This window comes from Anser brachyrhynchus (assembly GCF_964034855.1).
Source record: "Anser brachyrhynchus genome assembly, chromosome: 20".
Lineage (NCBI taxonomy): Eukaryota > Metazoa > Chordata > Aves > Anseriformes > Anatidae > Anser > Anser brachyrhynchus.
In genome coordinates this window covers 12,228,910-12,241,062 of record NC_137713.1, presented here as the reverse complement: position 1 = coordinate 12,241,062, position 12,153 = coordinate 12,228,910, and the positions used below count along the sequence as shown (strand labels likewise).

The following is a 12,153-nucleotide window of genomic DNA, read 5'->3' as shown; positions in this document are numbered from 1 at the left end:
ACGGCAACAGCCACAGGGTCAGCACGTGGGATGGCAAAAATGACAAGGAGAGCTGGTTCCGAGACAAAACGGACTGTCACACCCGACTCAGTGTCTTCGTTACTGTCACAAGTTTGGTTCAAAGCCAAGAGTAGCCTGGGTTGCCCTTCAGGAACATTTTCACCGGGCTCCTCCTCTCCCAGATTTGCTGGGCTGCCACCCCTGCACCCAGCAGCAGAGAGGGCACAGGCCTCCAGGATGAGGGGACAGCCTGTTGCCTTGTGGAGGACCTGGGAAACCCAGACGTGGACTTGGTAACCCCCTGAGCTGGGTGGCTTCACTCATCCACGTGGTGAATTGTCTCTGAAAACGTGACACACTCTCAGGTTTGACAGGAGGTCAGGGGGACCTCATCAATGTCCATAAATACCTGATGGGAGGGTTCAAAGAGGACAGAGCCAGGCTCCTTTCAGAGGTGCCCAGTGCCAGGACCAGAGGCAGAATAGGCTCTGTCTGACCACCAGGAAGCACTCGTGTGCTGTGCGAGTGACCAAGCACTGGCACAGGCTGCCAAAAGAGGTTGTGGATCTCATCCTTGAAGATCTTCAAAAGCCACCTGGATGTGGTCCTTGACAATGTGCTCTGGGTGGCCCTGCTTGAGCAGGGTTGGACCAGAAGTACCCAGAGGTCCCTGCCAACCTCAGCCATTCTGTGACCTCTGCCACACAAGTCACCTAATGCTACTGCTGAAGCCACTCCACCAGAAATGCATCAGCTTTAACACACTCTCTACAAGTCTAACTTCCAGTGCAGAGGTTTGCCACCAACTTCTCCTGGTTTACAAAAAGAACCTGGACAAGTTTGTCCTTTCTCCATGGGCAGTGCCAGTACCATAATACCGCAGCTTGGCGACTGAGATCTGACACCTAAAGGAAGATGTTTGCCTAAAAATACACCATACCCAATCAGCTAAATCAGCTTCCCTGTACAGCAGCACACAGCTTTCCCAGGAGATGACGCCAAGAGTCGCACTGCTCAGTGTCCTGCTCAGCAGACAACCCACTCACAGTGAGGCCAATCCATCCCAGCTGGAGTTGACTGAGACGGCAGTGCAGGTATTCGGAATGAGGCAGGACAACGTGGGCTCCTCTCAGGGCTGCCCAGCTCACTCAACACCTCACAGAGAAAAGCACTGCAGGAAAGCCAAAATGTTTTTTGAACTTTGGCTGGTGCTGTGAGGAAGGCAGAGCTTGCTGTGCTGCTGTTTAGTTTTGCAAAAGAAGCAAATAATAATATTTATTTATAACATTCCTAACGGACAACACAGGTATGCAGTTCAAGATGGGTGCCAAAACTAAAGTAAACCACAACGAACCCACTCATCACAGACCAAACCCCAAAGATGCCACTGGATGCTTCACCAGGGAAGCCTGTCACCTGAAGCACTGTGCACAGGGCCAGTGTCAGTCCTGCAAATCTGAGGCCTCAAAGAAGCTTTCTCCCCAATGTGACTTGCTGGCTTTCACAAACAGTAGCACAGGGAAGGTGCAGAGAAGTCTAGCAGAGAAAGGCAGCACCTGCTGCAGGAGTGGTAGGTGGTGCCTGTGGATTCACACCTGCACTACCCAGGTGCCACAGTGAGATGTGCCACGTGCCCATCCTCAGCTGTCAGCAAACACACTGGTTCCCACCTGGGGGAAAGTGCCCGCCCTTCCGACAGCACCACCTGCAGCGAGCCAGAAGAGCCCAACATCAGCTCGCTGCCACCTCTCTGCTCCAGGCTCCCACCCCAGGCAAAGCTAGCAGCGCTTCCTTGGCCGTGGGCTCATCCTCTGTCACACAGTGCCACCCCCAGGGGCTCATCCTTTGCAGCCACAGCCAGCCATTCCGCTTGCTGATGGCACACGCACAGGCTGTTTGCAGCACGTTGCCCCTGCTGCTCTGAAAGCCATCCAACCCTTGCCCTTCCAGAGTTGCCTCTTTATATTTCTTTTAAGTAAAAACGCTCTCCTTGGCCTTATGCCTAGTCTGATATTGCTCTGTTTCTGTTTCCCGAGCCACCCGCTCCCCATGTATTTGCCTTAAGGATGATAATGCAGACTCAGCAGTCGGAGGACATCCAAATGACCATTCCCGCATTTTCACTCAGGTGACCACCCTGGCCATCTGAAGCCAGGGCAGCATGGCACACTCAGTCTTCCTGGGTCCTGCACTTGTGCTTACTCTCCTCCTTTTTGTTAATATACATAATTTTCTGGAAGTAGCAATTTATCATAGTACTTAGCTTAATGAGCCCTACCGTACATGTTCTGCCTGTAGTGGTAATTTTGCATATTTCCTGAGCAATCTTGTTAACTGGGAGATACATAGCAAAACAAACATTTGTATAGCTTCCGAGCAGCTCACATGAAGGCAAAGACACTTGCAATTAAAACAATGAGAACTAGTCTAAACCCCTTTGGCTCAAACCATTTTAGACCTCCACTGCACAGCAAACATATATGGCTTGCAAACGCAACGCCTCATTTTCTGCATTCATAGAATCATAGAATATCCAGGTTGGAAGGGACCCACAAGGATCACTGAGTCCAATTCCTGGCACCACACAGGTCTACCCCAAAATTCAGACCATGTGACTAAGTGCACAGCCCAAATGCTTCTTAAACTCTGGCAGGCTTGGTGCAGTGACTCCTTCCCTGGGGAGCCTGTTCCAGTGGGCGACCACCCTCTCAGTGAAGAACCTCTTCCTGATGTGTAGCCTAAACCTCCCCTGCCTCAGCTTGACACCATTCCCACGGGTCCTATCACTGGTGACTAAAGAGAACAGATCGGCGCCTGCCCCTCCACTCCCCCTCGTGAGGAAGCTGTAGACCGCGGTGAGGTCTCCCCTCAGCCTCCTCTTTTCCAGGCTGAACAGGCCAAGTGACCTCAGCCGCTCCTCATACGTCTTCCCCTCTAGGCCCTTCACCATCCTGGTTGCCCTCCTCTGGACACTCTCCAACAGTTTCACGTCCTTTTTGTACTGTGGTGCCCAGAACTGCACACTGCTCGAGGTGAGGCCGCACCAGCGCAGAGTAGAGCGGGACAATCACTTCCCTCGACCGACTAGCGATGCCGTGCTTGATGCACCCCAGGGTACAGTTGGCCCTCCTGGCTGCCAGGCCACACTGCTGGCTCATGTTCAGCTTGCTGTCAACCACAACCCCCAGATCCCTCTCTGTGGGGCTGCTCCCCAGCGTCTCGTCGCCCAGCCTGTACGTATAGCCAGGGTTGTCCCGTCCCAGGTGCAGGACCCGGCACTTGCTCTTGTTAAGCTTCATGTGGTTGGTGATCGCCCAGCTCTCCAATCTGTCCAGATCTCTCTGCAAGGCCTTTCCACCCTCAGAGTCCACAACTCCTCCAAGTTCAGCATCATCAGCAAATTTGCTCAAAACACCTTCTACTATATCCAAATCATTTATGAAATTGAGAAGAACTGGCCCCAAAATGGAATCCTGGGGGACCCACTGGTGACTGGCAGGCAGCCTGATGCAGCCCCATTTACCAGAACCCTTTGAGCCCTGCCCGTCAGCCAATTGCTCACCCACGGTATGATGTTTTTGTTTAGCTGTATGCTGAACATTTTGTCCAGTAGGATCCTATGGGAAACTGTCAAAAGCTTTACTGAAACCCAAAAAGATCACATCACATTCACATTGTGGTACCAAGTTTCAGGTGGCAAGGAACATTTCTGACCTCTGGCTGACTTCAGCAGGACCACCAAGCCCCCAGAGTCTCAACCAGAGCTTTCAAGCAGACAGTGCCACCCTCCCCCAGGACCCCGGGGCTCAGCATCCTGCTTTTCCAGCCCCTCCAAGGATGCTGCCAGCAGAGGCTGAGACAGGGAAAAAGGCATCCCCTCTGCCACGGGCCCTCAGCCCACCCCAAGGACAGTGCCAGTTGCTGCCCTGCACAGCATGAGCACCTCGGGATTCAGGCTGCAGCTACCCATTGGATGTGGCCACTCCTTGTGACCCATAGGGGCACAGTGACAGCGTGATGCTCACTGGGGACTGGGAGATGTGAAAGGGATGCATGCCCTGTGCTGGCTGTGCTGTGCCTCCCACGAGGGCAGGGCACAGGCAGGTCCCGTGAAGCCTCCATACCTCCCTGTGCCTCCATCCTTCTTCCTGTGCCCCCACTTCTCTGCAGACCTCCCAGGAAGGGGGCATGAAACATTGTCCAGAGACGACCCAGAGACTGGGGTCTCAACATGGGCTTTGCATAGCAGAGCATGGAAAGCATGTCAGAGGGTCTTCCTGATTTCAGGTGTTCCTTGGCTTGCCCTAAGCAGGGCTGTCACAGCAGCAGAGACAGGCCTGCATGCGGGACCCCACAACTGCTGGGGAGCAGAAGCATGCTCCGAAAGGACAGCACCTAAGTCCGGTGGCACACGCACTGCTGCGGGCTCGCTCATGTCACATCAGTCATTTCTCAGCACGTCCTGCTCATACAGCCAGTAGACCCCAAGGAACAATGACTACCCGTGCTTTGCCTCCTCCTGTTCTGCAGACCCCAGGAGCAAGCCAATGCAGCAGCTGCCCTGCTGCAGACTCAGCAGCACAGCGGGGACACAGCAGGGCCAGGCATGGCCCAAAGGTGGTCAGTACACACCCTTCCTGAGCAGCTTTCTTCCCTTCAGATCCCACAGAAGGGCCACCACCTGCCTCCCCAGCTGCACCACGAAGCTGCAGCCAGCCCGCGCAGCTTTGGCTGCTGCAGATGTCACATGGAGCAGACGGCTCTTGCGCTCCATGCAACAACACCGGCTCCCACATGGGTGAAGGACAGAGTGGAGCTGAATTATTGACATCACCCTTCTGGTTGAACAGAAGAGCTTGAAAGCATGTCATGCAACCAAGAGGAGTAAAAAAAAAAAAATAGGGTTATTAGGGTTATTAAAAAATAAGGAAAAGAAGACAGTATTTAAATAAGCAAATATATCTATTCACAGGGTCAATGGTGAATTTTGTATACTGGAGTTTGACAATTCTGTGCTACGGAAAAGTCTCCCTGTCCAAACAGAGATCAAAGGCACACAAGTCCTGCTAAAAAGAACAACTTCAGTCGACTTTACCATTGTGCCTGCAAGAGAAAAATCATCTGCAGGACCATCGCTGTATTACCAATGACAAGAGATGGCACAAGGCCTGGTCACAAGCCAAAGCATACAGGGGGGCTGAGCTGCAGATTCTAGCTGCTGCAGAAGAAAGGAGTGTGGATCTGCAGAGCCAGACCTGAAGCTGGCCTCGCTTTCTGCTTTTATTTTAACGTACTCCTCCCCACAGCTTCCACAGGCAGGAGGCCACACATGAAATAGGGATGCAACATTGACAGGAATGAGGTGCTTCCATCCTGTTGTGGGAAGGATGCTATCATACAAATGCACGGACATTTCCTGAGAAAGGCAAACCCGGTTCTGTGGAACAGAAACGTGTACAAGCGGGCCACATCCCCACGTCTCTCCCACTGACATGGAAGCCCACAGAGATGTGCTATCCCCAGCCACACAAAGTCCCACTGCTGCCACTGCCAGCAGGCTGGGCACGAGGGCTGCACTCCCTCCACTGCCAGCCAGCGCCAGGGAAGTGACTGCCACAGTTTGGGACATGCCTCGGCTCTGAAATGAGGCGTGATGGGAAATGAACACTAGACATTAAAGAGCAACTCTTCTACCTCCCACGGGGTTGTTCTCAGTGAATGTCACTTGAGGAAGGTACGTCTTCAGCCCCAATCTGAAGATCACCAGAAACTTTACACTCACTTCATGTACTGCTGTAGGCTACAAGCAACCACTGAGGCTTTGGCCCTACAAACCTCTGTATGTGCACCCAATTCCAAATAGACTCACAGTCCCACCAGCAGGTAAACGCCGTGTGCATGAGGTCCATACCTCTGCCTCTGGGGTGGGGGTTCAGCCAGGCACAGGCTGCTCTTCTCTCCTGATGCTGCTCCAAAGAAGGTCTTTGTCACATTGGTGAAGCTTCTGCTGGCACGGAAACCCGACAAGCCTGGACAACATCCCACAGGCGCGGCCTCCCTGCCAAACCTCTCCCCGCTCAGCACCTGAACATGCTCTTTGAGCAGCATCCATCTCAGCATCTCAGGGACCACTTTCTCAGGCCACTGCATAAGACACCAGGCAAGCACCTTCTGGTAGGAAACAGGGAAAGGATCTGTCAACTGACAAATGGTCCTTCCCAGCCCCGTTAGGGGCTAACAACTAACATGGTCATCAAAGATCTATAAATATTAGAAAACCTAATTGTCTGCATGAAAAGCTGAAAGCTGAGTCCTGTCCTCCTGAAATCACCTAGACACACATTTCTCAACTGCACGTAGTGCCGAGTACATGGCATTCGTCCAGAGACAGGGACCCCCACCCAACCAGGTTTGCGTAGCCACCTCTCCACTTCAACAGGGGGGAAGCAAGCCACGCTCAGCAAGAAACAGGGCACTCAGGGACCAGGAATTCCCAAACACCACCTTCATGGCCTGATGCTTGCTATCCCTCACCTCCTCCTGCTCCCTCTCAAAACACTGTTCATATTCATTTTACCATTTGGACCTGTCTTGCACCCCAGAGATCGCAAGGCCTCACACCCTAGTAGACCCATCGCCTCCCTGGTGGGATGGCGCACCACGGGACTCCTGAAGCCCTGCACACACACGCCAGCCCTGGTCTCACGGCCCCACAGCACCCCGGATGTTGTGCCCTGCTGACGGCAGAGCTTCGTGCATTCAGCACAGACGTACTGTGCGGCAGTGACAGGCCATCCTGGCGTGCTGGCGTTATCCCCCTGAACAACCGCTGCTCAGGCTCACATTGGCGGCATCTGAAGGCCCCTTCTCACCCCCCGCAGCAGCAGCCTGGCCCCATCACAGGCAGCTGCTCCCCACCCCAGCAGCAGGGGATCCCCAACAAACACCGCTGCAGAGAAGACGCAGTTCTGTCGCTGGGAGGACGCACCTCCTGCAGGAGGCCAGAGTGTCTTTAGGGCTGACCTAGATGTCACGTTGAATCTCTTCATGCAGCAAGGCGGGGCGCATTTCTTCCTGCCCAGTAACACAGGGACAAATCCCAGCTACAACGAGGTGACAGCACGACGAGAGGACCTGGCTTGCCAAACAGCCCCAAAAACACCCAACAAAGCAGCACAGCGCTGGCACAGCACAGGCTGGGGAGTACTCAGGAGACAGGGTTGTGCCATCAGCCACCGAGGACACCCCACATGCCAGGACTTCACCACACTACTGAAGGTCACACAGGGCAGGTGATAACATGCACTTGTCAAGCAGAGGGCCAAATCCAGGCTCAGGGCAACCAGGTTTGCTCCTGTTGGCCTCAATGGCACGTGGCAACCACCTACAAAGAGCACAGAGCTCTGCTGGTCATCTTCCACAATCAGGCCTGCAGGTTGTTCCTCCTCCATAGCAGGGTAGACTTTGCAAACGTAAGTTTCCCTGTTCCAAGGCAGTTCAGAGCAGGCCTGGGAGTGCTGCCACCCCCAAGCACCAGATACACTAAAATGAGTTTGAAAACAATCAGGGTCCAAAGGTTCAGAAAAGACACAGATCAGCGTGTTGAATGTCAAGCATCATTTTAAAAATCCCATTAAGATAGGAAGCTCATGTTCTGCACAGCAGCAAAAGCCCTGCATCCCCTCCTCAACCCCAAAAAAAGACAGCTTTTTTCTTCTTTTAAATCATCTCCCTGGCAGAATTTAGATGCTGTATTACAACAGGAAGGAACTGTCTGAGGCTGTTAACAAGGCTGGCTCCAGGCACCAGATCATTAGCACAAAGTGGGCCCCAACGTCCCATACGGGAGCACACCCCTCCTGCGAGCACGGCCCTAAACCAGAGCTTCTCATGTGCTGCCCTGCTCACGCAGCCCTGCCAGGCTCTGGGCCAGCCACAGCACACACCCCCGGGGCATCTACGCACCCCAAGCCGAGCACTGCACCCAGCAGCCCCATGCGGACCCCTCTGAGTGCATGGGCACAGGCAGCGTGTCCCCCTCCCCGCTCCCCCCAGCAGGTGCCAGAAACAGCCCCAGGAAAGCTCCTGCACGTGGGGGCTGCAGACCCTTCACTGTTACAGCTGGAGGTACTTCATGCTACCGCCGAATAAGGATCATCTGTAGGAGAGATGCAAAAATCTCCTGATGCAAAAAGCAGCATGTGCTTTTTTTTTTTTTTTTTTTAAAAGATATTTAAAGGAATGGATAGATTTTAAAATACTCTACAGCATCACTTCTCAGCCAGCACTGGCTGCCAAGAGGACGCTCACGGAGCTGGGTTTCACTATTATTATTAAAAAGCCTATTTTCCAATTCTGTTTCCACAACCTGCACTGTTCATGGAGAAAGAGCCCCTGTTTGGGTGCTTTCCAAGCACCCAGGCCGAGCAGGAAGGGTACAGATTTTCTTTTTATAGTCCGTTTCTCCTCAAGCATCTACAGCCACCCCCTCTTCCCCTCACTGGCGTCACCGGTAGGAGAGCTCCGTATTCCTGGCGCCTTCCAGACAAAGCCAGACTCCCATTTCAGGTGGCCTCAGCTAGGTCTCTCCAGACAACGCTCAGCCCCAGCACGCATCTTTGTCTGGAGCTACGAGACCCGCCAGGCCGAGCAAAACCCCTGGTTTACGGCACAGCACGCAACCTGAAGCAGCCAAGATGGGAATGGTTATTTTTAGAGCACAGGACCTGCCAGGTGAATGTTTGCTGAAGCTCCTGGTGCATTTCTGATACCGTTTCAAGCCACCCTGGCACAGTGGCACAGCCGCATGGCCCATCTCGTTCCCTCCTCTCTCACAGCGCGGTGCCCGGCCGCGGGGGACGAGCGCCCATTCCACGACAAGGGTGCTGCCTCGTGTCACCCGCCCGCGCGGCCACACCTGAACGGCTGCGCAGCTCCAGGCTCTTCCCAGGCCAGATGACATCAGCAGGGCGAGAGGGATGAAAAAGCAAAACGCGCGAGGGAAGGAGAGGCCACCGCCTGCAGGGGCCGTGGGACAGCCCCCGCACCCCGCGCCCCCTACCCCCAGTCCAGCGGGAAGCCAGCCGTTTTTCGGCTGCGGGAGCTCGCCCGGCCTCCCGAACGGCTGCCGCACGGGGCAGGACCACGAGGCGAGCCGCCGGCCCGCAGCGGCCGCGACAGCCCAAAGCCTTCGGCGAGCAGCGGGGCCGCAGGGGCGGCGGCGGGCGCCGGACGAGCACCTCGAACGAGCACCGGGCACCGATGCCCGAAACGCGGAGAAGCCGGCAGCGGCGGACGGAGGCGCCGCGGGAGCCCTCGGGGAACGGCCGCACCGCCCGGCCCGCGGGGACCGCTCCGTGCCCCACAACCCCGGCACCCGGCTCGCCCCGGGGCCCCCCCCGCCGGTGCAGAGACACGGCCCGGGGCGAGGAGACGGAGGGGGGGGGGGGAAGGGGGATCGCGGCCGCGCTCCGCAGGTTCCGCAGGTTCCGCAGGTTCCGCAGGCCCCGGGAGCCCAGGACGCCGCCGGCGCCTCCGCTCGGTAGCGGGGGCGAGGCGGTCCCCGTCCTGCCGCCTGCCCCCCACTTACAGCGCGCAGCTCCCCGGTCCGGTCCTTCATCGCGCCCCGCCGCCGCTCAGCCCGGCCGCCGCTCGGGGGAGGGGCGGGCGCGGCACATGCGCGCAGCCCGGCGGAGCGGAGCGGAGCGGCCCCGCGGGGCGCTGGGAGCGGCCGGGGCGGGGGGGGGGTCCTACGGGACGGGGGTGGCGCTGCGGGGTGCCACGCGTGGGGGTAAGCTGGCAGCGGGGCGCGCCGGCAGGGGTCGTGCCGGGGGGCGCCCACAGGAGGGGCTTGGCAGCCCGCGGGGGCTGGGACGGCGGTGGGGCAGGGGCCCCGGAGCTGGGCCCTCGAGGAGCCGTGAGGCGACCCAGGCCCAAAGCAACGGCGCCAGGTGGCTGCTGGGGGGGGGGAGGGCTTGCCACTGTCAGGAGGCTCCCCTGAGCCCACCGCCCACCTCTGCCAGCCGGGCACAACAGGAGGCCCTGGAGCAGCCTGAGGGGGGACAGAGCTCCCCAGGATTCCTGGGACGAGCAGAGTGCTGGGGTACACGCGGTGAGGATGCCTGGGTCTGCTCCTGCCTGCAGTCCTTCACCAGGGAGAAGCTCCAGAGGCACCCAGGCAAAAGGCAGCGCTACAGGAACAGCCTCTGTGTGTTGCAGCAGCCATATGTCAGCCAGGCATTATCATCCCAGCAAAACTCTGCCCCTGTTCCCTGGGAAATGTCCACTCATCACGAGTCAGTGCCATGACAGAGACCTCACGGAGACAGTTCCTGAACTGCACTATTCCCCCTTCTTGGCGGGGCAGGGGGAGAAATGAAGATTATAAAGCTGGTAGCTTGCAGTACGTATGTGGAGGTCGCTCACTACCATCACGGGCAAAACTGACTTGGCTTGGGGAAGATGGACTTCCCCAACCGCACTCCTGACTCTTCGACCTCCCTCCCCCAAGCGGTGCAGGGGAATGGGGGTGACAGTCAGCTCATAACCCTTTGTCTCTGCTGCCCCTTCTTCCCTCAGCTCTCCCCCTGCTCCAGCACGAATTCTCTCCACAGGCCTGTTCCTGTGGTGGCTCTTCGGGGGCTGCAGCCTTCTTCAGGCAAGAGCCACGGGCCGTGCAAGTGCTCGGGGGACACAGAAGGGGTCCCCTGCAGTGCTCCCACCACCCCAACAGGGGCACATCGCTGCCCACTGGCTTGTGCCCCGTGCAGCCATTTCGAGCTTTTTTTTTTTTTTTTTTTTTTGCTGTCGCACCACAGCTTTTTTTGTCAGGTGAATTCGGTCTTGCTGGATTCTTGCGGTTCTTCCCTGCCGCCCGCTTCCGCTCAGCGCTGCCCTCAGCTCCGACGAGGGGACGTGACCTCCCCGGGGCCGCCGAGAGCCCCGCGCCAGGCCCCGCTGGGCGTGCTCGGGGCCGAGCCGGGCCGAGCCCCCCGAGGCAGTGCTGGGGCGCGGCGCCCTCTGGCGGCCGCGGCGAAACCCTGCGGAGGCGCCGAGCGGGGCCCGTCCGGCTCCAAGGCGGTGGCCACGGGCACCGGGCTCAGCCCCCGGGCCGCGCAGCCCGGTGCCCGTCCCCCGGCCCGTCCCCCTCCATGTCTCGGGGTGGGGCGCCTCCGGAGCAGGGACATGAGCGGCAGGGCCCGGCCCCTAGCAGCGGGCTCTGTGACGAGGCAAAGGGACCTTTGTACGGGGCCCTCTGACGAGCAGCCGGGATGTGAGGCCTCTGCTTCGCACAGCTGCATCCAGAGCCTGCAAGGCTTCTCCTGCAGGTGTGTGGAGGAGAGCAGGGTGCTCAGGAGCCCATGGCAGGGCTTGGCCAGCAGCCCTTCTCCTGCCAGCCTTGTCCCAGCTTTGGTAAGGACCTGGGAAAACCCTCAGCCCTGTCGCCCAAGCCAGGAGCCTTGGGAGCTCAGCAGGGCAGACAAGAGGTGCTTGGTTTCTGGCTACATCCCTCCTGGCACCTTGCCGGGACATTAGCAGGAGGGCTTTGCCCATCCCGGTGTTGTGGATTTGGGTCTGTTGCCAGTTTGGCAGTTTAGCCAGGGGCATGAGATAAACAACAAGGAGAAAGGAGCCAGTGCTGGGCAGGAATCTGTGCCAGAGAAACAGTGATCATAGATTTAGGAAAATGGTAGTTTTGACCAGATATACAGTGGGCCTCCTTCACCCCCGTGTTGCTCTGTCAGGTGAGCCATCTCACCCCACCCTGCTCCCAGTCCCAAACACGGCTCCGTGCCTGGAGCAAGGCAGAGCAGGCTGTCCCAGGACTTGTCTGCTCTGCAAGTCTCTGGGGACATTCAGAGCCCTGACCATGGGGCAGGGGCACAGGTGAAAGCCTGACTGACCCAGGAGAAGTGACAGGAGAAAGCAGGTGTTAGGGAGCTGGGCTGGATCCAGCATCTGCTGGTGGTGAGGCTGCTGCAGCTCCATGCCCCTGCTCTAGCCAGCAGTGAGGCTGAGCATGCATTCCTGCTGAGCACACGCATGCACGGCGCATACATACATGCATGGCTGGCCACACACACCTGACAAACAGCTGGTCCCCCGGAGACAGCTCTCACGCTTACCCTCACCATTGGCCCCTGCTTCAGGGCC

General features: G+C 57.5%; 1 protein-coding gene across 2 annotated transcripts in view; it reads right to left on the bottom strand.

Annotated features, from left to right (window-relative positions):
- The window catches only part of STX1A (syntaxin 1A), a 105,488-nt gene extending 95,787 nt beyond the window's left edge, over positions 1 to 9,701 (bottom strand). For both annotated transcript variants that reach the window (XR_013941239.1, XM_080563339.1), the window contains exon 1: positions 9,590 to 9,701. Coding sequence is in view for 1 of the 2 variants with exons in the window: in XM_080563339.1 (XP_080419465.1) it covers positions 9,590 to 9,619 (30 nt within the window). In the remaining variant the exon portion in view is untranslated. The remainder of the gene's footprint in view (positions 1 to 9,589) is intronic.
- Positions 9,702 to 12,153: the final 2,452 nt, after the last annotated feature.